General features: G+C 41.7%; 1 protein-coding gene across 4 annotated transcripts in view; it reads left to right on the top strand.

Annotated features, from left to right (window-relative positions):
- The window catches only part of PCNX2 (pecanex 2), a 245881-nt gene that overhangs the window by 121328 nt on the left and 97871 nt on the right, over positions 1–26682 (top strand). For all 4 annotated transcript variants that reach the window (XM_045009100.1, XM_045009098.1, XM_045009101.1 and 1 more), the window contains 2 exons: positions 4336–4477; positions 10318–10495. In XM_045009100.1, coding sequence (XP_044865035.1) covers positions 4336–4477; positions 10318–10495 — 320 coding nt within the window. The remainder of the gene's footprint in view (positions 1–4335; positions 4478–10317; positions 10496–26682) is intronic.

Here is a 26682-nt window from a genome sequence, read left to right as displayed (position 1 = left end):
TTATATTCTCTCTCTTGTGGGCAGAAACCCCTTTGTTCTTCTGTGCATGATCACAGCAACAAGATAGAGTCTGTAGCCACCTGGGCAAGTCGCATGTCTATGGATGATTCAGCTTTTTGCAGGCCGATGCCATTGTTTACATATTAGTTTGAACGTTCTCAGGAAAGCGCAGATGTGGATTCGTGTCTCCCAAAGTCCATTGTCAGTTAAATGTTTGTTTCTTGATTGGGCACTTACTGAGAATAGCCCTTTCTCAAGAAGCTGACCAAATGCTTCACTGAGGCTACTTAGAATCAAATAGGTACATAGCCAATATTCATAGCTTCAAATACAAATATGGTACACACATACAAACAGCATAATCATAACCAGCAAACTACAACCTTTCTATAGACACCCCACTTGGCCTCCTCTGAACAAGACCTGGTGCAACCATAGGACCCTGGTTGCAACAATGATCTATACATTCACAGTTTGTCAATAACATCACAATGTACCTCTGACCAGAACTTCAAAGTGCTGGAATATAATGGTGAGAAGAATCTCAGACTTTTTCTTCAGATTATTGGTAACAGGGCAGCTAGCCCATCTAATATTTATTCATGAGTCTGGCTTAAATCTGAGTTACTCCTTCCCTTGAACATGAATGTTCAAACATTTCACCTCTGTAGGCCTGGATTCAAATCTGAATTTATTTACTGGACAAAATGGATTTCCGTGCAATCCCAAGTGGATATTTATCCCTGTTTATTAAACATCCTAACCTCTTTTTTACCACTTGGTGTAAAATGCAAGTTGTTTTACCCCTGGTGTAACTTTTAGATTGTGGAGAAGGGGAATTGTTATGTATGGAAATGGAGGACATATCAAATATAATAATAATACGTAGCTCTTCTATAGTGCTTTTCATCAGTTGATCTCAAACCACTTTTCAAAGGAGGCCAGTATTATCCTAATTTTACACAGATGATAGAAGGGAAGATGAAAGCTCAAAGACCTCCTTCATCTTGCATCACATTGAGCTACTGTGTATGAGTCAAGTGACTGATGGCCTAATCCAGGGTTATGTAAGCTGAAGGACAGCCTAATATTTGTACTGAAGTTATAGCCATTTTACATGGTATAGAGAAAATAAAAATAACCCTTCTCTTTTTTAATACCCAAGCCCTTTAGGGAATGTTCAAATTATTAATGATAAAAACTTTATATATAAACTTCTTAATGACAGACATAGTTTCCACTGTATTTCTGCAGGGCATAATATTCTGCTAGCAGAAGTAATAAGGCTAAAATAATGTCTTTCCCTGGCATCTGTGGCAATGGGGATTTACTGAAAATATAGCAATGAACCAATGCAAGGGAAGAGTTCTTTTTAAAATGGCATTTCTCATTTTTAAAAAGTGTAACAAAATCAAGTTAAAAGCGAGAACACAATGTTGTATCAGTGATGTTTAGCCATTGTGTTCGCTCTGTCGATATAAGCCTTAGTGGTTATCCGTATAGACACCTGTAAGAGAGAATATAGCACAGAGAAGTCCCTTTACCAATAACATTTACCTCACCTACTAGCTGGGCTTTCTATTTATAATGACCAATTGATCTGTACACCTGTATTAGCTATATTTTGAGAACACTGTACTGTAGCGTTTAACCCTCTGTTACAGTACAATTACATTACAACCTCTGTTACATATTGTGTGCAGTTTGATATGCTGTACTCTGTGTTTAAGACATCTGTGTTTAAAAGTGAATTGTATTTGCTAAATAGTTTTTCCTGTTTAAGAAATTGAGGCAGAATTATATTTACTTTGACTTTTGAATGTTTAAAATTTGAGCGGCATGGTTACTGAAGTCTGTAACTTTCATTTCCTGCATAATATCTCAAGAGAATCACTAAAGCTGAATGAGACAATGTAACTTCATTGATATTTTGACCTTGCTAATATCTACTGGCTTCAGCAGGTGCTGCCTTGGTATGTAGGAATATTTGTAAATATTTTAGAATCTCAGAGACTAATTTCTAGTTCTCCTGCAGTTTTTATTTCAGCAAACTACTTGGATTGTTTTTTTAAGCTGTCATCTTCTCTTTGCTCCCAGCTGGAAACTTGCTTGTCATATCTTGATGGATCATTCTCAACCTATGTTCTTGAGGTGCTTGAAAACAATAATGTCAGAGCACAGTGTGCTGCAGGACTTCAATATCCCGTTCTTCAAACTAGACAACAAAAGGGTTCTGCTCGTCCCCTGCAAAATCATGCATTTGCTATGCATTAAGGATTTAAACCTCTGAAAAATCATGTCTTCAAAACAAAACCTGGGTACCAAGAAGTACCCAAGAGACTTGATTGAAGGTTGCCTTTTAACTGTTACCACAAAATGCCAAGAAAAGTGTACTGGAAATGTAAATCTTATTAATGATTTGTTTTCCAGCTGAAAGTCCTTGTTTTAAAAGGCTTCATTTGCTTGATAATGAGCAACTCTTGTGACTATGCTGGCTTTGTTGTCTTTTGCATGCGTTTAATCATAGAAGACCGTTATAGGATTTCTTCCCTTATCCCCCATTAGGTCTGTCTTCATTCATTGGAAAAACATAATTTTCATAAAGGTAACGGCTCAGCTTTTAAAAAGGTTGAGAGTAGAGATATACCAGGCAAATCCACTTTACACTTTGACTGATCTGCATTGATGGTTCAGCTCATACTTTGGGAACACTTGTATCACTCAAGCAAACAGCTCCCTGGTACAATCAGGAGTCAAGGCATTTTCAGATTCTTCGATATTCTCTATTTCCTATGGTGTTCATCTAGTCTGTATTGGTTTAATTATTGCAGAAGTGTACCCAGAAATATCTGTTAGAATGTATTGAATTTAGAATGTATGAAAAATGGTTGTGAAAAACCGGTCCCTCACAGCATTGCCATGGTCATTTCTACCTGCTACTTTGAAGGCAAAAAAGTTTGATTTTGAAATGTGAATCATATTTTTAATTAAAGCTATGAAAAAGCCTGGCATCAGAGCCATAGACAGTAATAAGAGGAAATACTTTAAGCTATAAAGAGTGAAGGATATTGAGTCTCAGAAATTCATGTACAGCTTTTTGAAAGCCTGTTACCTCAACCAAAGATATCATAGGTCCATGAATTAAGGTAATTTGGAAGGAATGGTTCATGACCTTTCCGCTTGTATCTATTGAACATATAGTACAATGGAATCTTCGTTCATTGTGTCCTCTTGTTTCTCACCATCATATTGCTGAAATAGATTATTTTATTCTTCTTGCTGTAGGAAGGGGTGTTGGTAGTTCAGCAGGTGGTTCTTACTTTTGAGTCAGTACTGCATCAATACTCCAGTATGGTGCACACTGCTGTTGCAAATACTGTTTTTCAGACAACCTGAACTATTTGTGCTCATTAAAGAATTCCTGTCACTTTTGCAAGAATACAGGTGTTACTCTGGAAACTTCACTCTGCCTGCCTAATTTCTCCCTGAAACTTCAACTGGACACAGTAGTCACATCCTGTCTGACTGCTGAATAATATAGTTGTGCACCGTTAAAAGACTGTATTAACATATATAATAGCTTCTTTGTAAAGTATTTTTGGGCCCTTTGGGATAATAATAATAATAATAATAATAATAATAATAATGATCCCTAGCTCTTTTATAGTGCTTTTTATCCTTAGATCTCAAAACACTTTACAAAGTTTGACAAATCATTATCCCCATTTTACAGATGGGGAAACTGAGGCACAGAGAGGGGACATGACTTAGCCAAGGTCATCAAGCAGGCCAGTGATAGAGCTGGGAATAGAAATCCAGGGTTCTGGAGTCTTCATTCAGTGCTGTCTCCACTTGGTCACACAGCTTTCCCACTAGGTCACATGAAAGGTGTTAGTTAATTATAAATATTCTTTAATAAATAAGTATTTAAGTTAAATAACTATTGTTAAGTAAGAAAAGTGATTAAAGTGATGAAAAACAAATATGTTTATTAATATCATGTCATGTTTTACTTCTAAAAACTTAGCAGGATCTATCCTTTAGCACGTACCATTTCAGCTATTATATGTGCCTATCTGATGGATGCAGCAAAAAGAAGCAAAATATATAATGTATAAATATTGGCCAGACCCAGAGAACAACATGATTGCTATATGCAAAAGAATTAAGGATTGCATGAAGTGTCATAAATTAGTGGTTATGTTAACTAGTATAATATACAAAACTCATGATTTGTCCTTTTGACTTTAATGCATTTATTGTCTATACAGTATTTATACGCTGAAAAAAATAATAATTTGACAAAATGGTGTGTTATCTGGGTTTTTATTTCAGATGCTGCTCATTTAATGTGGTTTGAAAGACTCTATGTGTGGCTTCAGTGTTTTGAGAAATACATCTTGTATCCAGCAATAATATTGAATGCTCTCACCATTGATGCTTTTTCAATCAGTAAATACAAGAGACTTGGTACACAGTAAGTTGATTATAGTTCATAGTATGTGATTCATAGATTTAAGACTGCTCACATTCAGACTAATGTTCAAAAGATGAAGCTCATGGAGTATACGTCCATCAGTGGCTATTAGCCAAGATGGTCAGGGCCACAACCCCACAATCTAGGTGTCCCTAAACCTCTGACTGCCAGAAGCTGGGGACTGAATGACAGGGCACGGATCATTCGATAATTGCTCTTTTCTGTTTATTCCCTCTGAAACGTCTGGCCACTGTAAGAAGACAGGATATTAGGCTAGATGGGCCACTGGTCTGACCCAGTATGGCCATTCTTTTGTTTTTATGAAGTTTAATGTTGCGTAAATGAGTCTGGTTATTTGTCACAATTTGGTTTTGTGCTATTAATGAATAACAATAAATACAAAATACTATAATTATTGGCTCTGTTAAAGGACAATTCAAACTGCCTTAAAATATAATAAAAGAGATGCTGTTGGTGCTGCAGCAAACATGATTGAGGCTAGAGAGATTTAAATTTATATAGAGAGATTAAAAAACTAAATATGTATAGTATGCCCAAATGACAGCTAAAACCAGGAGATATACCAGTCTGCAGGTGTTCAAAGGGTGTAAACACCTTGGGAGTAACCAGGATTAATGAGATGAAATGAGAAATCTAGGTTGGATGTCAGGGAACTGTAAAGTTTATTAGACTGTGGAAAAGTCTCTCAGAGGAGGTGTCATAGGCCTCATTACTAGAGTCATTGAAGGCTAGGTTGGTCAAAGCCTTCAAGAATGTAGAGTGCAGAACTGTCCTGAATTAGCAGGGATCTGATCAGGAAAACAATATAAGGTTTTTCCATGTCTAATGTCTGTGGCTGTAATTAGAACTAAATGTTGCTGATCCACAGTATTATAATATGTTCTTTGAAGACAGCCTTTTGTGGTGGCAATTTTTGCTTGATGACCTACAAACTGCTGTGAGATTCAGTGGTATTGTAGTGATTGCAATACCCTCACTGAGCAGAATTAGTACAGAACTTTTTTCAGTACTATAGTGATTTAAATTGTTAAACAACTGGCCTGTGTTCAGGAACAAAGATCCATTACAAATGCAGCATTATTTTTCCCGTATCCAGATTGTCTGGATGTTAGTTTTTAAAATCAGATTATTTTTAACTTGGATGTAGTGAAAAACTATTTGTTATTAGCAGCAAAGAATCCTGTGGCACCTTATAGACTAACAGACATTTTGCAGCATGAGCTTTCGTGGGTGAATACCCACTTCGTCGGATGCAAGTAGTGGAAATTTCCAGGGGCAGGTGTGTGTGTGTGTGTGTATATATATATATATATATATATAAGCAAGAAGCAAGCTAGAGATAACGAGGTTAATTTGTTATTAATTATTATTAATAATAATAATTTCTATGACAGTAGCATGTAGAGGCTTCAGACCCATGATTCTACGGACTGTACAGACATATAGCAAAAGAGGTTCTGGTCCTAAAGAGCTTACATTCTAAATTAGAGCTTACATTCTAAACAAACTATATCAACTTTTGTACAGGAGCATACCGCAACATTTTCAAAAATACCTATTTTCAGAAGTGACATAGGCACTTAAGAAGCTAGTCTCATTGAATGTCAATGGGATTTAAGCTTCTAAGTTTCCTAGGCATGTTTTGAAAATTTTACCTGGAATGTAATACAGCTCACTCTCGTAGATGGGGTGGTTCTGCAGGTCTAGCAGAACTAAAAAGTAGCCAAATGTTAGTTTGACACTTGTCAGCAGATATATCTCTGAATCTATTGGAGGATCAGATGTGTTGAGTAAGAAGATATTATTTTACATAGTAACTTTTCAGAGTAGAATTGCAACCCCAACTGTTCAAAATCATGAGTCAGACCCACCCCAATTCATGAGATTTTAAAAAGTACCGGTAATCATATTTGGGTCTACCTTCTGATAGTTTAACCTTTAGGGGAATGCCACCAGTCGCCAATGTAGGCGTGAACATCTCAGATTTTAAATTCACCCTTTGAAGACACACTTAAAAATGCAGATCCTGACTGTTGCTCATTTTTTTTCTTATCCCATTTGGTGTGGAGAGCTGCCACACTATTCCTCCCTAGCCTCTTCCCTAACTTGACAGAATACTTAGAGAGGAGCATAGTGGGGGATAGAATGGCAGCTACCCCACACATGTTCTCCTTCCATATTTGCCCATATGGCCCCTATGTTCACTTGCCTCCCTGCATTTCCTTCCCTTTCCCCTCCCTTCACATTCCCTGGTACCCCATTTTCCTCCTGCACTCCATGTTCCCAGGCACCCCCTCAGCCTGGCTTATTTCTCTGCACTCCTCTTCAGTCAGCCTCTTGCAGCCCCTGCAACTCTCTCAGTCTACCTAATTCTCCCCACACTCCTCTGACTCCTCATGATCCTACCACAATCTCCTGCCCTGCTGTTCTACACTCTCATTCCTTGTGCTTTCTCATTCTCTTATATCCTTGCTTGCCCTCACCTAATGACTAAGGGGTCTCCCTTAGTCCCTGAAGGCAGCCTGGCTCAGCCCCCAGTGAAAGCAGTGGGAGATGATGACCATTTAAATTTTGTGGATTTCCAGGCCAGAATGGACTGTTATAATCATCTAGGCTGACCTCCTGCATAAAATACTACATAGAATCATGTCCAGTAATTCCTACACCAAACCCGTAACTTCTGTTTGAGCTATAGCATATCTTTTAGAAGGACATCCAGTTTTACCTTCAATGATGGGGAATCCACTACATCACTAGGTTCGTTGTTCCAGTGGCTAAGTACCTTCACTGTTGAGGGATAATGGCACAAGTCTGAATACAGAAATCACATCATCAGAACAAGAAAAAAAAATTCCAAACATTGCACGACTTGCAATAAAATCATGAGAATTGTTAAGATAGTTGGACCTTGTAATCTGAAAATTGAAATCAGCTTGTATCACTCAAGAAATTGAGATGAAGAATTACCTACCTTCAGTTTTTATCTGACTTGTGCAAAACAAATGTGAGGATGAAATGCAGAAACTGCCAAATGTTGGTACCACACATATATATATTTTTAAATAATTCTTTTTTAAGAAGTTTCTTTGGGAGGATTTAGGGCTCCCCAGAGCCTCTAGCACCAAACAAGGTTAAAGTATTGTTCCTGGTTATGACATCTGAAATGAAGCCCCCTGGGGCAACTGTCTAGAAGAATCAGGGTGGAGGCAGTAGGGCGAGTGAAGAGCAGTCCCAAAATCTTGTATTATCTGAGCCGAGTGGGAAAGGCACCAATCAACTCCCAACCCTTTTCCTCCAGAAATAATTAGTTGAAGGAGCCAACCTCAGCACCAAATATCTCTGTCTGGGTTTGCACACGCTAGGCATTAACAACACCTGCTTAACTGCATCAAAACCTGGTTGCTAGGGCAAAAGGGCTTGAAAGAGTCTCAGCAAAGCAGCCGGCAGGGCTATCATCTCCTGCTAAGGCAGGGCAGCCCTGGATTCTTTGTTTCTTTAGTCCTCTTATTAGAGAGGGCGGTATTATCTCTCCGTTCTTAGCTACATACTCTCCAGGAAGAAGAATGTCATGTATACAGTAGCTTAAAGAAGGGGAAGTTACTTTCCATGCCTGTAATTCTACTTTTAAGATATCATCTTGCAAGATTCTCATTCACTTGTCCATCTACCCTCAGAATTTGGAGGGATGTTTTTTGAGACAATGTGTTTTTGCAATTTCATCTTGTTGTTCCTATCTGGCTGGATGTATTTGACTTTTCTAATTGCATCTGTTTTTGTGATTTTAAAAAATGGCATTGCTCTATGTGTGTTTTGGGAGTGTGTGGGGGGGTCGGGAGGGATGATGAGCAGGGGTTGGAGCCCTTGCTTACGGCACTGTCAGAAACTGACTGGAATGTTCCAGAACCAAAGGGAGTGGTGGTTGGTGATGCATATTGGACAGTCTGGGGCAGCTTACCATGTTGTCTGCTACTGTCATTGCCTCAAAAGGTTAAACAACAAAAAGAGATCACTCTGAGCTAGGGCAGTTGTACCATGTTTCCACTGGGAGCAGGGGTGAAAGTAACTTACAGGACTTACTGGTACTGCTGGAGTCCTGAGGGGGCGTGGCCTCATCCGGAAGGGGCGGGGCCTCTCAAGATTTAAAGGCCCTGGGGCACAAGCTGTGGCTGGGAGCCCCAGGGCCGTTAAATCAACCAGGAGCTCCCAGCTGCAGAGGTGGCTGGGAGCCCCCTAGGGCTCCAGGGCAAATTAAAGGGCCCGGGGCTCCAGCCGCCACGGGGAAACCCGAGCTTTGCCGGGCTGGGGCTGGGATTTAAAGGGCCTGGAGCTCCTGCCGCCAGGGGAGCCCTGAGCCCTTTAAATCCCGGGCCCAGCCTGGCCGCCGGAGCCGCAGGCGGGATTTAAAGGGCTCTGGGCTGCCCGCAGTGGCAGGGAGCTCTGAGCCCTTTACATCCCGGCCCCAGCCCAGCCGCCAGAGCCACGGGCGGGATTTAAAGGGCTCTGGGCTGCCCGCAGCTGCGGGAGCTCTGAGCCCTTTAAATCCTGGCCCCCGAAGCCAGTGCGGTCCGGCACGGCGTACTGGCTCTTGCCGGTACACCGTACCAGCTTACTTTCACCTCTGACTGGGAGGTTAAGACAACCCCCCCCCCCTGCCACCACCACCCCCCCCCCCCCCCCCCCCCAAAAAAGAATCCTGTGTGGCAATATCTTTAAAGAGAGAGAATTACCAGGAAGCAATGCTCCCTTATCCTTTAGCAAGATATTATAGGCTCAAAAACTCCTTTCTGCCTGAAATTTTGTGGATATTAGACGAGCATAAATATCGACCTGATCAGGAAAAGGGTCTTTCAGTTGCTGTTGTTGCTCTGTGATTTTATGCCTCTCCCCATTAAAATCTTCCTCACTGCCCCAAGAATTTTGTTCTTGATGAACATCAAATCCAACAAATGTTCTCATCCCACTGAGGAGATGTTCTAAGACGGTCACAAACACTTTATTGTAGTCCCTAGTTTTGCACTCAGAAATCCAAATAAAATTGAGAGAATCTCTAACAAGGTAAGAAATGAGGTCTTTTGGCATTTCACCCAGACAATGATGACTAAGCCTGAACTCAATGAAAGCTGGATCTTCATTAAACATGTAGTGAATAAATGCCACAAAAAATAAAATAAATTTGGAATTGCACAAACTGTGAGCCTTAAAATGACAAAAATGCACCACTCCATTTAGAACTTTCTGAGCTGTCAATTGCCACATGCTTTCACAAGTATTCTGTTTTGTAATTGGCATGGAGGATTATTTTCAGCGTTTTACAAATAGTGGGTTTGATTCATCACTGCATCAGCCTAAAGTTGGATAACATGGTGATTCAGGCTTATTGCCTGTAATTGGCAACAGGCTGCCTTCTAATATAAAGCTGTATAAATTGTAGTGCTATAAATTAATGGTGCCAGACTTAAGTCACAAGTTGAAAATCTATTTTAGGGATTTTATTTAATTATATCTTTATTATGTTATAAGGTACTTACTACAATAATGGATGCTACTCTTATAATACAGAATTGTTCCCGTGTTACAGCTCTGTAAGTACTCCAGAGATATGTAATGCTGGCAATGTAAAACTGTGCTATTGCAGATGGATTAAATAAATGTGATTATTAAAACAAAAACTAGTATTAATATAAAAATTAACGGTATGTGTGTAGCTAGACATACCAATCAAGAGTAGGTCTAATATGGTTATTCATGTTCATTAGTTATAGTCTAATTGTTTTTGTTATGTTAACTTGATTAGGTTTTCTTTTCCCTCACTCCCACAGCTGTGATATTTTCCTGATAACAATTGCTGGGATGAAGCTGCTCCGATCCTCATTCTGTAATCCGGTTCATCAATTTGTTACTTTGAGCTTTACTGTAATCTTCTTCCAATTTGACTACAGAGATATCTCAGAGAATTTCTTGCTGGATTTTTTCATGATGTCCATTGTGTTTCACAAGGCAAGTTTACAAACACCATTGTTTTCTTGATATAAAATGTTTTCATAGTTTGAATTATCTTTCCAATGTCACTGCATTGATAAATGGCTGAAATATCTTTTTTAAATATAATTGTTATAATATCATTTTAACAGAAGCAGGCCATTGGTATCACAGAAAAAAATCTCAGTGGAGGATAAAACCAATAGTTTTAAAGTTAAATGTATTTTCCGTTTCTGTAGGAAACTTCATATTTACTTCTTTGTTTGCATGATGCTACAAAAGTTCACAATTCAGATTTTTTAAGAATAGAGTCATAAATGACTTGAAAGAGGCCTTTTGAGCCATTTGTGCAGGGTTGCCCTTCGTATTAATTGCATGAGTGTTTTTATCTAGTCTTCCTTTGAAAGCCTCTGGTGTTTGACTCAACAATTTCCTTTGGGAAATTAGTCCAATATCTAATCATCCTTATGATAAGAAATGTTTTCCTAATGTCTGACTTAAATTTTTCCTGCCTTGGTTTCAGGCCATTATCCTTGTTATACTGTGCTTAACCTTAAACTCAAGCTTCTTCTTTACTTTTACAACATTAACTCTGAATTGTCATGGATTCTTATCATATTCCTCTGTCTTTTTTTTCCTCTGAGTTATATTACAGTCTTAAAACTCTTTTCAGAATTCCAGATTGTACCCTAATTCATGACCTCTGCAGCTCCTCGCAAACCAAAAGCAGGTTAAATTGACATGGTGCCAGAAATTGCTTGAATTTTGTCTACACTAGGGCTCCCAGCAGTGCTAATACTGATTATCTACTTTGTTTTGTTTTAATGCAGTCACCTATCACCATGGTATATGAGTCCTGATACAACTGGGCCTAGTAGTAGCTCTGGTGAGAATATTTTTTGCTTTACCCTAGTGTAGACGTATCGTCAGTGTGATCCAGCTAAACTGTGCCACATTTCTGAGAGGGGAAAGGCATTATTCCATGGTTAACTTTAACAAATGTGGTGCAGAGATCCAACAATATAAGTATGGATGCCAGCCATCGCTGCAGCCAGTGCTATCTCTATTCGATGTCCTAACCACCTTACTGGGAAAGGTCCAGGATATTGACACTACCTAGATGGAGTTAGAGGGCCTTTGTCAAGCTTCTCAATTAGCTTACTCAGAAGTGAGAGCTGGGTTTCTGGGTGGTAATTGGAGAGGTTGGTTGTGTTGAGTGACATTTTTAAGTATGAGCTGGATTATGGTGTGCTCTAGGAGAGGTGTAGGTTTCTCTTCTCAAAAGAGATTGTTGTTGATCTTGGTAATAGAAACCCTAAGTGCTCTCAACTTTTTCACTAGCTCAAAAGAGCAAGGCGGATCCAGAGTTGCAGATGCTTGGATGCTGCAGTAAGTGCTGCCCTCTGAAAAGCAGACCCCTTTAGGATATCTCATATTGGGCACTCAGAATCAATAGTTACTTTGAAAATAGCCATGTCACAATTTTTTGTTGAAAGCTGCATATTTGTGGCTGTGGGTGATGTGGAGGTTTTTTGCTGTTTGTTTTTAAATGTTGGCTATTTGAAGCTGTTGTGAGATTTGGAGTGTTAGCCCTGGAGGAGATGGATTAGTGAGCAGAATAAGAGTGAGATAATCGAAGGTGTATGGTAAATTAAATGTAGCCTACCACACGGTGTGTTTTTATGGGATATGGTAAAGTCTACAGTATTGGGCTGAAGTTATGTATTATAGATATGATTAAGACTCTAGTTAAGCAGGGTCATAACCAGGGTGGGGCAAGCAGAGCAGCCGCCCGGGGCACAAAGCTGAGGGGGCGTGTAAAAATGATGAAAAATGGTAGGGGGCGCAAATATGCTTGCTCGCCCTGAGTGCTGAAATGCCTAGTTACACCACTGAGCTATAGCATAGGTCTTCTAGTGTTTCCAAATCTCAGTAAACCTGAAATTTCTCAGGTCATTAGTTCAGCAGGCGAACCTGGCTTTGTGATATTTTAAAAAATTAAAATAAAATGGCTACATTATTTATATTAGAAAACCACATGCATACTTACACAATGGTCATTAAAACAACTCTGAAAAATAATATTAAGGATGGTATTAATTTCTAATCCTAAAGCACATGTTTTTTACTCTAATTAAACTATGAACTTTTATTAGTTCTAAAAATTGTATGGACTTTTCTTATAGAATCTCATAACTTTGGGGCTAAAGATAACAAACAAAGATGGTGTAGGAATTTCTCCACACAGTCAGCTTTAAACAGACTGCATCCAGCTCTATTCTTGAAAGTTTTGTGGTCTGTACAGCTTCAGCTACAAGAGAAGCTGACAGCTTCAATCAATGCACAGTTCAGTAATCTCAATGTTCACAACTATTTAAAAAAAATAGAAAACAAGTTATTATTACCAGCACCTTCGCCGATGCAGAACTAATTCATAAAATGGCAGTTCAGATCCGCTTACTCATTGTAGGTGTGAGGTTTCCACTGTCTGATAATGGAACTCTAAGTGTTATGTCTTACATAATCATTTTGATGATGATTTTTGTGCAGAATTACTGTAAAAAAGAGCATGCATGTTCTCTAAGTGATGCTGCAGTGAGCACCTATCCATTTTCTCTTCTGCCAGACACAGGAGGAAACTACCTTTAAACTTGACAGACGTTCACAATTTTGTTAGTGGATCCTTAGGCAGGCTTCTGTTGAGTAAGCTCCACTAGTAATGTCAGATAGAGTATCTCTGAATCTCCTAGTGATTGTGGTTCTTCCCTCTTCCCTCCATCATGATGCTAGTAATGTAATCCATTCAAATCAGAGAATTCAAATCAATATGTCTGCTCACTGAGCAAATCAGGGCATTGCAGCAAAAATGACTGCTCACAGATTTTATCCACATTTGCAAATAACCATGCCACTTGCATTGAGGTGATGCAGATAACGTGAGAATTTAGTGAACTCGACTCTTGGTTTGGGGTTTTTTGAGGGGTGTTCTTTTTAATCAACATGAATTTTTCAGTTTTTTGTAAATGCTAGTTGACTTATGTCACATGACTAATTTACTTCTCTTTTGAAGGCATTTACTGTCATCTAAATTTTATATAAAATTTGTAGAATTTAAAAGTTTAATATTAAAACTGGTTAGAAATACACAAAATGAGTACACCATGAGAAAATACTCTTCAGTGGTAAGGCAAAGATGAAATGGGAACAAGAATTGAATGTGTGTCACCTTAGACTTCTCAGCATGTGGGAGGGATCGGCATTGAGGATCTTTCTATAATCAGATGGAAACTGGAAGATTATTCAGTTTCTGGGAGGGAGATGAGAGATGAACTATTTGGGGATATTAGAGAGGAAGGTCTGTTCTTCCATCTCTGTGACATTCATCAATCATTTGCTTAACTGAGTTAAGCCAGGGAAAATCACAATGTGGATAATACACATAGTTTACCCCCCACCTCTTCCCACAAACACATCACAAATGGAATACACCCAGTACAGCTCCCTTTGACAGCCACACGGCTATGGGAGTTGGTATAAGAGGAAGCTGCAACTTTTGGCTGAAGAAGCCAAGGAAGAAAGGGATAAATTTGGCAGTGTGATGAACCCATGAGGGTGATCTCACAAGCAGCCAAGGCCATAAGCCAAGAACAGGCATAATGCCACTAGGGATGATGGGAATGGAAATGCTTACCCAGCTGTTTGTTAAAGGTGTAGTTTGTCTTCCCCCAGTGCAGCTGTGCACCTGTAAACTGCTGTATGGCAAGTGGGACCACAGTCTGCACAAGTGTCTGTGCAAACCTCTTCTGGAGCCCTGAATGCTGATGTCAGCCCTAGCACCCACCCTGGAGCTCAGAGGGTAAAGACAGTTTTAGTATGGCTGCATTGGTACAGGAACACTGGGGGTCCCCTCCTCTCTTCATTCTGTGCACCTAGATTTGTAGATTCCAAGGCCAGAAAGGACCACTGTGATCATCTAGGACAGTGGTGGGCAGCCTGCAGCCCTTGGGCCACAGGTTGCCCACCTCTGATCTACGATCACTTCCTGTATCATACAGGATGTAGAAGTTCTCCAAAATAATTCCTAGAGCATATCTTCTAGAAAAAAACCCAATCTTGGGTTAAAAATTGTCAGCGAGGGGGAGATCTGCTCTGCTTCTGGGTAAATTGTTCCAATGGTTAATTACTTTCACCATTAAAATTTTATGCCTTATTTCCAGTCTGAATTTGTGTAGTTTTAACTTCCAGCCATTGGATCGTGTTATATCTTTCTCTGCTAGATTGAAGAGCCCATTATTAAATATTTGTTCCCCGTGTAGATACTTATAGACTATGGTCAAGTCACCCCTTAACCTTCTCTTTGTTAAGATAAATAGATTGAGCTCTTTAAGTCTATCATTGTAAGGTGTGTTTCTAATCTTTTAATCATTCTTGTGGCTCTTCTCTGAACCCTCTCCAATTTATCAACATGCTTCCTATTTTGTGGGCACCAGAAATGAACACAATAGTCTAGTAGTGGTCACACCAGTGCCAAATATAGCGGTAAAATAATCTCTCTACTCCTTCTCAAAATTCCCCTGTTTATGCATCTATGACATTCCAGGGTGCAGTCCAGACCAGTGAGGGGTTGTGTCACCCTTACTCTGCAACTTGGGGTGCCTCACAATGCTTTGCTCCTGTAGTTCCCACATGTGCCACTCACAAACAGCCAAACAGCATGAAGGTCACTCCATCAGAGTCTGTGTATAGCCATAGCCCTGGTCCAGCAATTCTGACCTCAGCAGCCTGTCCGCAAATACCGCCGCATTCTGCCTTCCAGTAGCCTTGGCTACTATTTGCAGGACAACCCCAACACACTCCCAGTCTTGGATTCTCTCCCCCCTGCCCCAAACCTGTGTTCTGCACTGTCCAGCCCTCTCCTGGAGTCCAAATATATTATATCCATTGCCCCTTTAAGGGGGTCAACATACAACAGTCTGCTACCTTAAATGAAGTTACCCAAACAGTTCGCAACAGTGGATTAGTTTTAATTAAAGAATAAAACAAACAAGTTTATTTAACTATAAAAAGAGTTTTTTAAGTGAGTTCAAGTATAAATAGGGCCCTACCAAATTACAGTTGTGAAAACGTGTCACAGACCATGAAATCTGGTCTCCTCTGTGAAATCTGATCTTTTGTGTACTTTTACCTTACACTATACAGATTTCACAGGGGAAACCAGTGTTTCTCAAACAGGAGGACCTGAGCCAAAAGAGGATTGTGGGGGGTTGCAAGGTTATTGTAAGAGAGTCATGGTATTGCCACCTTTTCCTCTGTGCTGCCCTCAGAGCTGGGTGGCCAGAGAGCAGCGGCTGTTGGCCAGGCACCCAGCTCTGAAGGCAGCGCCCCACCATCAGCAGCACAGAAGTAAGGGTAGCAATATCATACCATGCCATCCTTACTCTTGTGCTGCTGTTGGCAGTGGTATTCAGAGCTGGATCCTGGCCAGCAGCTGCTGCTCTCTGGCCGCCCAGCTCTGAAGGCAGCGCCACCAGCAGCAATGGGATAGAAGTAAGGGTGGCAATACCAAGACCCCCCCCCCCTTCAATAACCTTGCAACCCCCCACCTCCTACAACTCTGTTTTGGATCAGGACCCCTATAGTTACAACACTGTGAAATTTCAGATTTAAATATATGAAATCATGAAATTTATGATTTTTAAAATCCTATGACTGTGAAATTGACCAAAATGGACTGAATTTGGTAGGGCCCTAAGTATAAGGCATTGAGTCAGAAATGGTTACAAGAGAAATAAAGATAAAACCTTTCTAAACTTAACAAACTAGACTTGGTCCAAGGTGAAGTTCTTACCACATGCTTCCAGCAACAGGGCTGACCAAATTTCAGGTCTGGATCTGCTCCCAAAGACTGTTTAGTTTATCCTCTTAGATGAAAGAGAGAGATGGAGAGAGCGAGAACTTGGGGTGTTTTTGCCCCTCACTTTTGTAGTTCCGTTACCCTTTGAGATGTATTTTCCTGAGGGTAACAGCTAGTTAAAGTTATTCAAGCAATAAATAAGGTGACATGGTGTCTGGTGGTGACAGAGAATGCATGCTGTTTCTTCTCACCTCTATTTGCTGAAATGCAGATTGCCTTGTCTCCTGTCTTCCCCCTCTGCTGTCTGAGGACCCTGTTTACAACTTATATGTAAATTGAGGTAAACACACATTTCTTTGTTTAGGACCTGACCAGTCCTACCTAATCAGGGCTATGTGGGTTTGAACATGTGCCACCAACATCAATCAGGGGGAATTAATAACTTGCTACACACATTTTCCCGTGATATTATTGACAAGCAAGTTATTAGTTTTCAAATAATATCACAAGGAAAATTTGGACAAAGATTAGTGCAGTGGTGCATAGGGTGTGAATACAGGAGGGCATTCCGTCATAGCATTCCAGGACTGCATTAGCTCTTTGACCACGGTGTCACACTCAGCGCTCACGTTCAACTGATTATTCACCATGGCCCCCCAAATCCTTTTCACAGTCACTGCTTCCCAGGAAAGGGTCCCCCATTGTCTAAGGATGATCTGCGTTCTTTGTTCCTAGATGTATACATTGACATTCAGCCACATTAAAAGACGTATTGTTTGCTTGCTTCCATTTTACCAGTCGATCCAGATCTCTCTTAATCAGTGACCTATCCTTTTCATTATTTACCCCCTATACCAGGAAGCCATAATTTGGCTCTTAGTGTATATACTGTATGCAGTGGTTTGGTTATATATAAAAATCATATCCAGGCAAATTAGCAACCTTCTCTATGGGATGTGATTAGTAGGGTGACCAGATAGCAACTGTGAAAAAAGGGACAGTGGGTGGGGGGTAATAGGCGCCTATATAAAAAAAAGTCCTAAAAAAATGGGACTGTCCCTTTAAAAACAGGACATCCGGTCATTCTAGCTTCTAGTACGTTGCATTAACTCTTCTGAGCACTCACTGTGGGGTTGCTGGGAGGACACTGCACTTTCCATTGACCTGTCTTTTCCTGCCCTTCCTTATTTGCAAATCTTGGACTCAGTAGAGATCCCTCTGTAGGGTCCTGGGAAGAGGAGAGGTAAAGGGGGCATCCTTCCCCATGTGACAGTGGGTAGAGAATTTTTAAAAAATTGCTTTCTTCTAATGCTGTAGCATAAACTTAACTAGAGTAAAGAAAACAGTATTATCAAGCCTCTCTCTCTCTCTCTTTCACTGTAGAACTAAGCTGCTTAGAACCTTCCCAGCCTCTCCCCGGACTGGCTTCCTGCTGCAGATTTAAGCAAACTATACATACATCTGCGCTGCTCCCGCTCTTTTTTCTATATAAACAATCTTTTTAAGAGAGTTAGTTAGTATTTTAAAATAAAGGTTCAGGTGCTCTAACCAGCTTGACCTCTTGTACCAATTTGGCCACTTTCTGGCCTTGCGGAACATATGATAGTGCCAGGTTTATAATGGCACCAGTGGTTCCATCAAGCTGGACCCATGCTCAGAAGGGGCCCTGGCCTGCTCTGCTTGCACTGGTCCCTGAAACCTCTCTCCCTCCTGCCCACCTATTGCTCCTCTTGGCCTGCCCGCTGGATGGCTGAGGGCTCCTCTCTGTCCCCTGGCCCCACTCCCCTGCTCCTCTCTGCCCCCTGGCCAGACCCCAGTGCACATCCGGCTCCAGGAAGTCTCTGCTTCCCACCACCTGTGGGCCCCGCCTGTCTCCCCGGAGCTGAACCGCCTAGGACTGGTGCAGAAGCCTGGCCAGTCTCAGCCCGTGGGGAGGGACGGGGCAGTGTGGGGGGCTTGGCTGGGTCCTGCCAGGCAAGTGGGTCTTGAGGGAGCCCGACCGGGGCAGGCCCTGCTCTGGCTGATTGTGCCACAGTAGCCTCCCAGCAGGGCTGGTGAGTGCAGCCAGGAGGCAGGGCTTGGGGGAGAGGGTGTCCTGGGGGCCTGGGGAGGTGCTGGGCTGTGACGGGCTGGGGAAGATGTGTGTTGGGGAACTAGAGAGTGGGGGTTCTATGGGGGTGCTGGGCAGTTGTGGTGGGGCTGTGGGCAGGGGTGCGCTGGGCAGGGGTGGTATTATGCAGGGCCCTGTGCATTTGTGGGGGGAGGCGGCGCTGGGCATAGTGGGTCTGGGGGGTCTCTGGCCATAGGGAGTTGCAGGGGTGTTGGGGGTGGGGTGGGTCTGTGTGGCATGGCATGGGCCTGACCCTGAGGGGAAGGGACATGCTGGCAGCACAGGGCCGGGCATACCACTGTGTGTCTGGCAACTGCTGGTTTGTAAATAGTGCCCTGCGCTGGGCTGGGCGGAGTGGGGCTGATCCTGCCATGCCCCATTGCCCCTGGTTGGCCCCTCATTCTGGGTACTGACCTCCCCACACCATGCTCCATTGCCTCCATGGGGGCCCACAAATATGTTTGGCGCCGGGCCCACAAAAGGTTAATCTGGCCCTGGCATATGGTACAGTTAATTCACCTGGATTATCATATCCCCAAAGAGAGAGACTCCTGTTTAAGAGGTTTATGGCTGTTCTCAACAAGTTTATCTCCTTTAAGGCTAATAGTAATAGTACTATTGCTACTGGGATCACAGAATTCAACTGGCTTTGGAAGCTAAGGTGCTGCTTATTTCTTCTATCTGAGTACCTTGATCAGTATCTACCATATAGGATCTTAGTGTATCTCTTGGATCATGCTTGGTTAGGCTTCAGCCTTCATTCTGATAACTAAAAAGCCTGTGACCTCTTAGAATTGGTGTATCTCAGCTTCCTATACTTTTAAGCAAGGCCACTTGCTATAGGATGAAGATTTGTCTCCAGATCTGTTCTGTTCTGATCTCTTAATCTATACGCAGCTGAGCTGGGCTCAATCCAGTGACTAATGTAGAAAGTAAGATCAGCAAAGCAACAATGGATGCTTTGGTTGGAGGATACTCTTCACAACCTGCACTGCCGTCCATTCCCTTGTGAGTGGTGGGAGCTGGCAACAATGAAAGCAGCTTGAAATCATACTGTATGCCAGGAGCTTAAAATTCAGATCTGGCAAACTGGCTCGTTGTCAGGTACTATTTCATTTGGAATGCCAAAATGAAAAGAGATGCCTTTTAACTTTTCTTGGCCTGTTTACTTTTGGACCTAGTAAAAAACAGAATTTTTGTAAAGCTGTCTAGCTTCCTGGTAGTCTTAAAGAAACAGCACACACATCCTCACACACACCATCTTGCATATAAATCCTTGTGGGAAGCATCTGACCCAATGACATTAAATCTCTAATCAATAGGACTATATCTTAGCTTTTCCTGTCTTTAGTATGCTATTGACAGGCAGTCTAATGGCCTCTTAATTTGTGTGTGTGGATGAACTAATTAGCAATACTAAAATATGAACTAATCTTATATTTTCGGATAGTCACATTCCCTGAGGGTTCAGAATTTGTCTTTATGCATAAGACAGAGTAATCAAAGAACCAGAGCTTGTTATATTTGCCTTCATTAACACTGCATTCATTTGCCTAAGTAGTCTTACTCCTGCTGAGCTCACTTACGGATACATTTTTCCTGTTTGATATTTCTTCTGTTTCACCCTCCATCCCCCATGAATTTTTAGAGTAATAAAAACTCCACATTTTGTCACTTTATTTTTAATAAAGGTTTGCTTTTTTAATATAGCCTCTCTTTGCTTTTGTACCATATGTCATGTATTACTGAAAGATGATCCTCGTGTCACAGCAACTCCAACTGAGAGCCAGGCTGCCAAACTTGTTCAGATTAGGCTTAATTCTGTAAGAGTTTAACATCATTACCATGATTCCCTCAAGGAGAGTGAAATTTATGCATATCGTCTTATTTTTCACCATTTTATGACAGAATGTTACCCGTCACCATCTTCTTGCTTTGCTATAGCCCACTAATTAACATTTTGGACCTTTTGGATTGTCTTTGTGGATACAGACTACAGGATCCATGGTTAAACATTCAAGCTTCTGTGATTTTAGTTACTACTGTAAGACAGAATCCTGACTCTTTTTTCTTCTTCCCTTCCAGTTTTCAGTCCCCTTCCGTAATTCTGATCTTTCAGTTAAAAGCTTCTGGCACTAAATCATTAATTCAGATTCTAATCCATTTCTTGCCTTTTGTGCATACTAAAATCCAATGTTTTAATCAGCTGCACTCTCTTAGCTCACAGCTGTTTCCTCAACTTTTGATATCTGTCATGTAAGTCCCTGATAAGACACTTTCTGTTGGGCAAAATACCCAAGGCTACATCTGATATTTGACAGGATAATCCCTGTGGTTAGCAGTTCGTTTCCTTTTTTATATTGGAGATGTAGTTTAACTTATTTTCATTCATCTTTCCATCACTGACCTCCACATCAGACTTTGCTCCTGACATAGTCCCTGAATTTTAAGGTTTAAAAAAAAAAAAAAAGGAACTAAGGCAATGCATAAAAATGGGATAAACACACCATTAGCAGTATAGCATGGTACACACACACTCTGTACTGATGAGGGTAGCAACTCTCCAGGGGAGAGAAGGTTGTTATTATGAATGTTCTGTATCATATTTGTAAATAGCTAAAAGATTAGGTGCCAGTAGATGGCACTCAGAAATATGATGTGCACTACAAATGGCTTCTTCTGTGCAGCTCTTTACATCAGGTCTTAACAAAGGTGATCACCAAGCTTTCCCCAGGCTCCAGCTGGGCAATACACTTTTTAGTTCCAAGTGGTGCTCTGTAGTAGCCATGTGCATGGATGCACCCCAGGAGAAAGAAATTTTTTTAATTAAGATGATGTTTTTAAAAAAAAGTGAACGGTACAGAGTTTAAGCGTGGAAGTTTCTGGTTATCAGGGAATAATGTACAGATTATCGAGGGGTGCAACATTCAGTTAAAGATCAGATGGCATAAGGAATACATAATCTGCAATATCCCCAATTGGGGGTAAAAGGTTAACGGGTCAAAGTACAGAAATTGAGATATGAGGGTATGTTCAGGTGTGGAGTATAATGAGTGGATGCGATGATGAGGATGTATTGACCCTCAGTTGGTGAGATTTAACGTTCAGTGAGTTTTTGGTTCCAGTTCATATGGTCCAACGAACAAAGTCTCTCGGTCCCTTTCTCACAGTCGAAGCATGATGTCGCTCCGGCTCATGCCTCCTGCTACTGTCAGTGGCCAGTGATGTGTTCGGTGTAGATGTCACTGGCCCATCAGCTGGTGTCTGAAATGATGAGGTGCCGCATAAGCCGTGCATTGCGTCAACTGATCTCGCAGGTCCGCAGCGCATGCTTGTTGCAGGGGTCCCAGGTGCCCAGGGCTCCGACGATCAGGGCGTCCATCTGCACTTCGTAGCCCTTCGCTCTCAGGGTGTCAGCCGGGGGGGCATACTTTTCCAGTTTACGAGTTTGGGCTTTGCGAAAGCCCAGGGTCCTGTTCTCTAAGGAGACAGTGACCTCGACGAGGATGATCTTTTTCTGGGCCTCATTGGTGACAACAATGTCAGGTCTCAGCTGGCTGTCAGTACTGGGGATGGTGCAGTTCACGGCAACCTTCCCCACGTGTGGTGCGATGGCTTTCACCAGGCAGTTCTGGATGGCATTGTGGCACAGCTGCCAGACTCTGGAGTGGGGCTTGCAGCTGCACAGGACGTGGGACAGGGTCTCGTTGGAGTAGTCGCACTTCCTGCAACGCTTGTCTCGGTTCCCGTGGCGGACAGCTCCACTGAGCGGGACGCAATTGAGCCGGGCCCGGTGGATGAACTGCCGTTCGGTGAAACGGGTGAAGCTGCTCCTGGTGAGTAAGTGGTTGCAGGCGTCCCACTTGTTGGTCAACTCAAAGGCTTTACCCTGGTCCGGTTTACGCTTCAGGGTTTCCACTTACAGCGAGTGGACGGCGGCCTTCAGGGTCCTCTCCAACATGCCCCTGGCACTCGGGGTGACGATGGTGTTGTCATTGAACCTGATCTGCGGCACCAGGACTCCTGGCTCCAGGTGCTCCTTGCACCACTCCCAGTGGCAGCTGACACGCTTCCCCGGCAACGCGTGGTGTTGCTAGCGCAGGACCACAGTGAAGCGAGGTCGCCCCTGTCCTGTCTGAATTCGCCATCCAGGGAGCCAAGGTGGTGATGTCTTGGTTGGAGGGGGCTCTGCTGATCCGCTTCTTTATCACGTCTCGCAGGGTGTTCACCACGATGTTCCTTACCGTGGCATCAGGACACGTCAGCAGGCGGAAGGCGTGGGTGATCACCGTGACGTCACACAGGTCGCCCATGTGGGGGACATTGGTGATGCCGTGCCTGTGGGCAATGTACACCATCTCGTTGCTGGCTCTCTGGGGAAGGAACAGCCACTTCTTCACCAGCTGCCAGATGATCTTGTCTGCCTTGTTGAGGGGCACCTTCGCCACGGAGGAGCCCCTTAGGACGAACGAGATGCGGGAGATCAGGAAGATGTTCAGGGTGTTTATCTTCTGCCACGGTGGCCAGCAGGGAGGCGTTGATCTTGATGGCATCCTGCAAGATCTCCTGGATGGTATCCTTGGGTGTCTGCCAGACACGGAAACCCATCGGTGTGCCAAGGGGATGGTACGCCTGCCTCTCTGCCAAGGGGATGACGAGCTCGCCCGGGATCTGGAACCCTGTCGCCTGCACTGAGTTGCTAAATCAATCTCCCACATGGCCTATTTTGGCTAACCCTGCCCATTTTGTAGGCTGCACTGGCTAGTTCCAAATCCCTGGGAAAGCTTTTTAGTTTCACCCACAAGCAACACATTTCTTTCTACAGGAATGAAAATTGCCATTTTCCCATGATAAGACATGCATGGTTTGTCTGGTGCTTCTTATGTCGTTCTCTGCCAGGTAAATTTATTATGCTCTGTGGCACTAAGATTACAGTGCTTGGAAGACTGATGTTACTGCTGTTTGTTGTTATACTGTGCCTTTCATCTGTAAATTTCAAAGGACCCTACAAACATTAAAAGCAGAAGACTTGTCTCTGATCTTTACAGTGAATCTTTACGTAGATTCTCTCCCCTCCCTATAGGTGAAATACACCCATCCTGCTCCGTTTAGAGCTGATAAATTTCACACTTCTCTGGTACACAAGGAATGCAGAAGCCCTGCATGCAGTCACTCTGCCATCCATATCCAGGTGTTGCGGGGCTTCCAGGGTGTGGAGGACTTTTGCAGGGCCCACCGCTAAGGAGCGGAGTTCACTTTGTGCTGAACTCCTGTTGATATCAGTGGGAGATCAGCACATGTAGAGAGCAGATTATTAGCGTTATGCAGATAACTTTGCCCTGATAAACCCTCACAGCATGCTTGTGTGTTAGGTAAATGTAATTGCCACTTTACAGATGATAAACTTAGATGCAGCAAAGTTAAGTGACTTGCCTAAAATCACGCAGCAAGGCAGTGACAGAGTCACAATTAGAGCTTAAAAAAAACAGGAGTACTTGTGGCACCTTAAAGACTAACAAATTTATTGTAGCATGAGCTTTCGTGAGCTAAAGCTCACTTCTTCGGATGCATAGAATGGAACACACAGACAGGAGATATTTATACATACAGAGAACATGAAAAGGTGGAAGTATGCATACCAACAGGCAGAGTCTAATCAATTGAGATGAGCTATCGTTAGCAGGAGGAAAAAAAACTTTTTGAAGTGATAATTAAGATGGCCCATAGAAGGTGTGAGGAGAACTTAACATAGGGAAATAGATTCAATTGGTGTAATGACCCAACCATTCCCAGTCTTTATTTAGACCACAGTTAATGGTATCTAGTTTGCATATTAATTCAAGTTCAGCAGTCTCTCTTTGGAGTCTGTTTTTGAAGTTTTTTTGTTGCAAAATTGCCACCTTCAAGTCTGTCACTGAGTGGTTAGGAAGGTTGAAGTGTTCTCCCACTGGTTTTTGAATGTTATGATTCCTGATGTCAGATTTGTGTCCATTTATTCTTTTGCGTAGAGACTGTCCGGTTTGGCCAATGTACATGGCAGAGGGGCATTGCTGGCACATGATGGCATATATCACGTTGGTAGATGTGCAGGTGTACGAGCCCCTGATGGTGTGTCTGATGTGATTAGGTCCTGTGATGGTGTCACTTGAATGGATATGTGGACAGAGCTGGCATCGGGCTTTATTGCAAGGATAGGTTCCTGGGTTAGTGTTTATGTTGTATGGTGTGCGGTTGCTGGTGAGTATTTGCTTCAGGTTGGGAGGCTGTCTATAAGCAAGGACTGGCCTGTCTCCCAAGATCTGTGAGAGTGAGGGATCATCTTTAAGGATAGGTTGTAAATCTTTGATGATGCGCTGGAGAAGTTTTAGTCTCAGTACCCCGGACTGATCACCCTCCCTACTTGTCTGATATGTTGCATTTTAAAAAAAGATTTATGAGATTAATAACAAGTATTTTTATGTATCCATTTTTTTAATTTGCTGCTGAACCACATTATATAGCAAGAATTAACAAGGTAACCTGTGAAGAGGAAAAATGTTAACTCAGTTTCCTTCTTCCATTTCTTGTTAAAATGGTGAGCACGCTATTAATGCATTAATGGTACATATCTCATTTAGGTAAGCATCAAGAAATCATACAGAATAAAGGCTTCAAGCTTTCTGAAGCAGATGCAGATAGGGGTTGTACAAAACCTGTTTGTTGCTGATTCAAATTGATTTTTCTATTCAAATTATGCCAACAGAATGTTATAATGGCTTGTGGCAGTAGCACTGAAAAGTATTACTATTTCCAGTAAATCCTGTTTTCCAAGATTTCAGAAGAGGCATGTGTTTCAAATTACATTAGGCTATGAACTGGGGACATAATCTGCTCTGTTGCAAACGTCAGCATAACAAAAACAAACAAACAGTGGTTTCAGCAGGTTTTAATTTAGTATTTACCACAAAAAAACTTGACCATTTAAAAAAAGAAATATTTTTGTTAATTTATATGGACATAGGTACATATATAAACAGGAAGATGAAGTACAAATAATTAGGCCTACAAATACAGATTTTAGTCCAAACACACAAGGTGGTACCAGTCAGTGAAGTAGAACTGATAGAACATGTGGAAAATTAAATGCCAAAGAAACATTTGAAAGTCTGAGCCCAGAATCCTCCAGGCCTAACCTGAAATTTTAAGAAATGGAACCATAAGGCATCCAGTTCCAATGGGGTAAAAATTGTTTTTGTATTTAAAGACTATGGTTTTAGGGGCCATTTATGTTGCACACGAAGCATACAAATATATTTTAAAAAAATTGTTTTAACCAAACATTTTTACAAGAATTAAATATGGCAGGTAAATTCCATTTTTTATGCTTTATTAGCCCCAGTCCTACAAAGGGATCTACCCACACAAAGTCTCACTGGATGCCACACAGATAGAAAGGTCCATGCGGGCAAAAACTTTTGCTAGATAGGGGCCTTGCAAAGTATCCTTATCAACTTCAATCTCAGTTTATTAAATGAACTGATACTTGCTACACTGATGATAGAAGCCCACCAGACCTGAGACAAGGAGATAATTAAAGAAACAAAACTGTATTTCAGATGCTACAGGACAACTTTAATGTAAGTAACTGTAATTACCCAATCTTGCTATTGAATTAACCCACAGAATTTAATCTGTGATATCTGGTATGTACAACAAGGGAAGAATAGTCATACACAAAAACACATTTTTACAGATCAGGGCCTTTAGCTTTTCTTTCTCTCTGATGTACATTTAAGTCAGAAGGTATTTCTTATGAGGAAGAATTTTGTAGCTGCTAACAGCTTTACCTTACAGAAGACTTTAAAGATGATCAGTATAATAAAGTGCATATCTGTATAAAATAAATATAATTAAAATGTATTTGTTCTGCTTTCTAACTTTACAGTGAAAGGAATGCAGTAGTTTAAAGTCACTGAATATACTAGTAATTTTTACTAATTTAAAAGCAAGAAACTGGTTGCTGTGCAAAACTATCACATGAGTAACATCTGGGAACACTCAAACTTTACATCCACTAAATAATATTTCATTCCTCTGCTTAGTGAACTGTACAAAACACTCAAGATCTAAAGAAATGTTATAATAAGAATATGTTTTGATAACCCACCCCATATTGGGATAGAGGTGGTCTGAATTAGAACCTCCATCCTTTATGCAGCTCCGAGGGAGAGGTCATGAAGCTTCTTCTGCTTATCGGCAAAA

The sequence above is a fragment of the Mauremys mutica genome, chromosome 3, assembly GCF_020497125.1.
Source record: "Mauremys mutica isolate MM-2020 ecotype Southern chromosome 3, ASM2049712v1, whole genome shotgun sequence".
Classification (NCBI taxonomy): domain Eukaryota; kingdom Metazoa; phylum Chordata; order Testudines; family Geoemydidae; genus Mauremys; species Mauremys mutica.
Note: the sequence above shows the minus strand (reverse complement) of the source record. Positions and strands in the feature narration are given on the sequence as shown.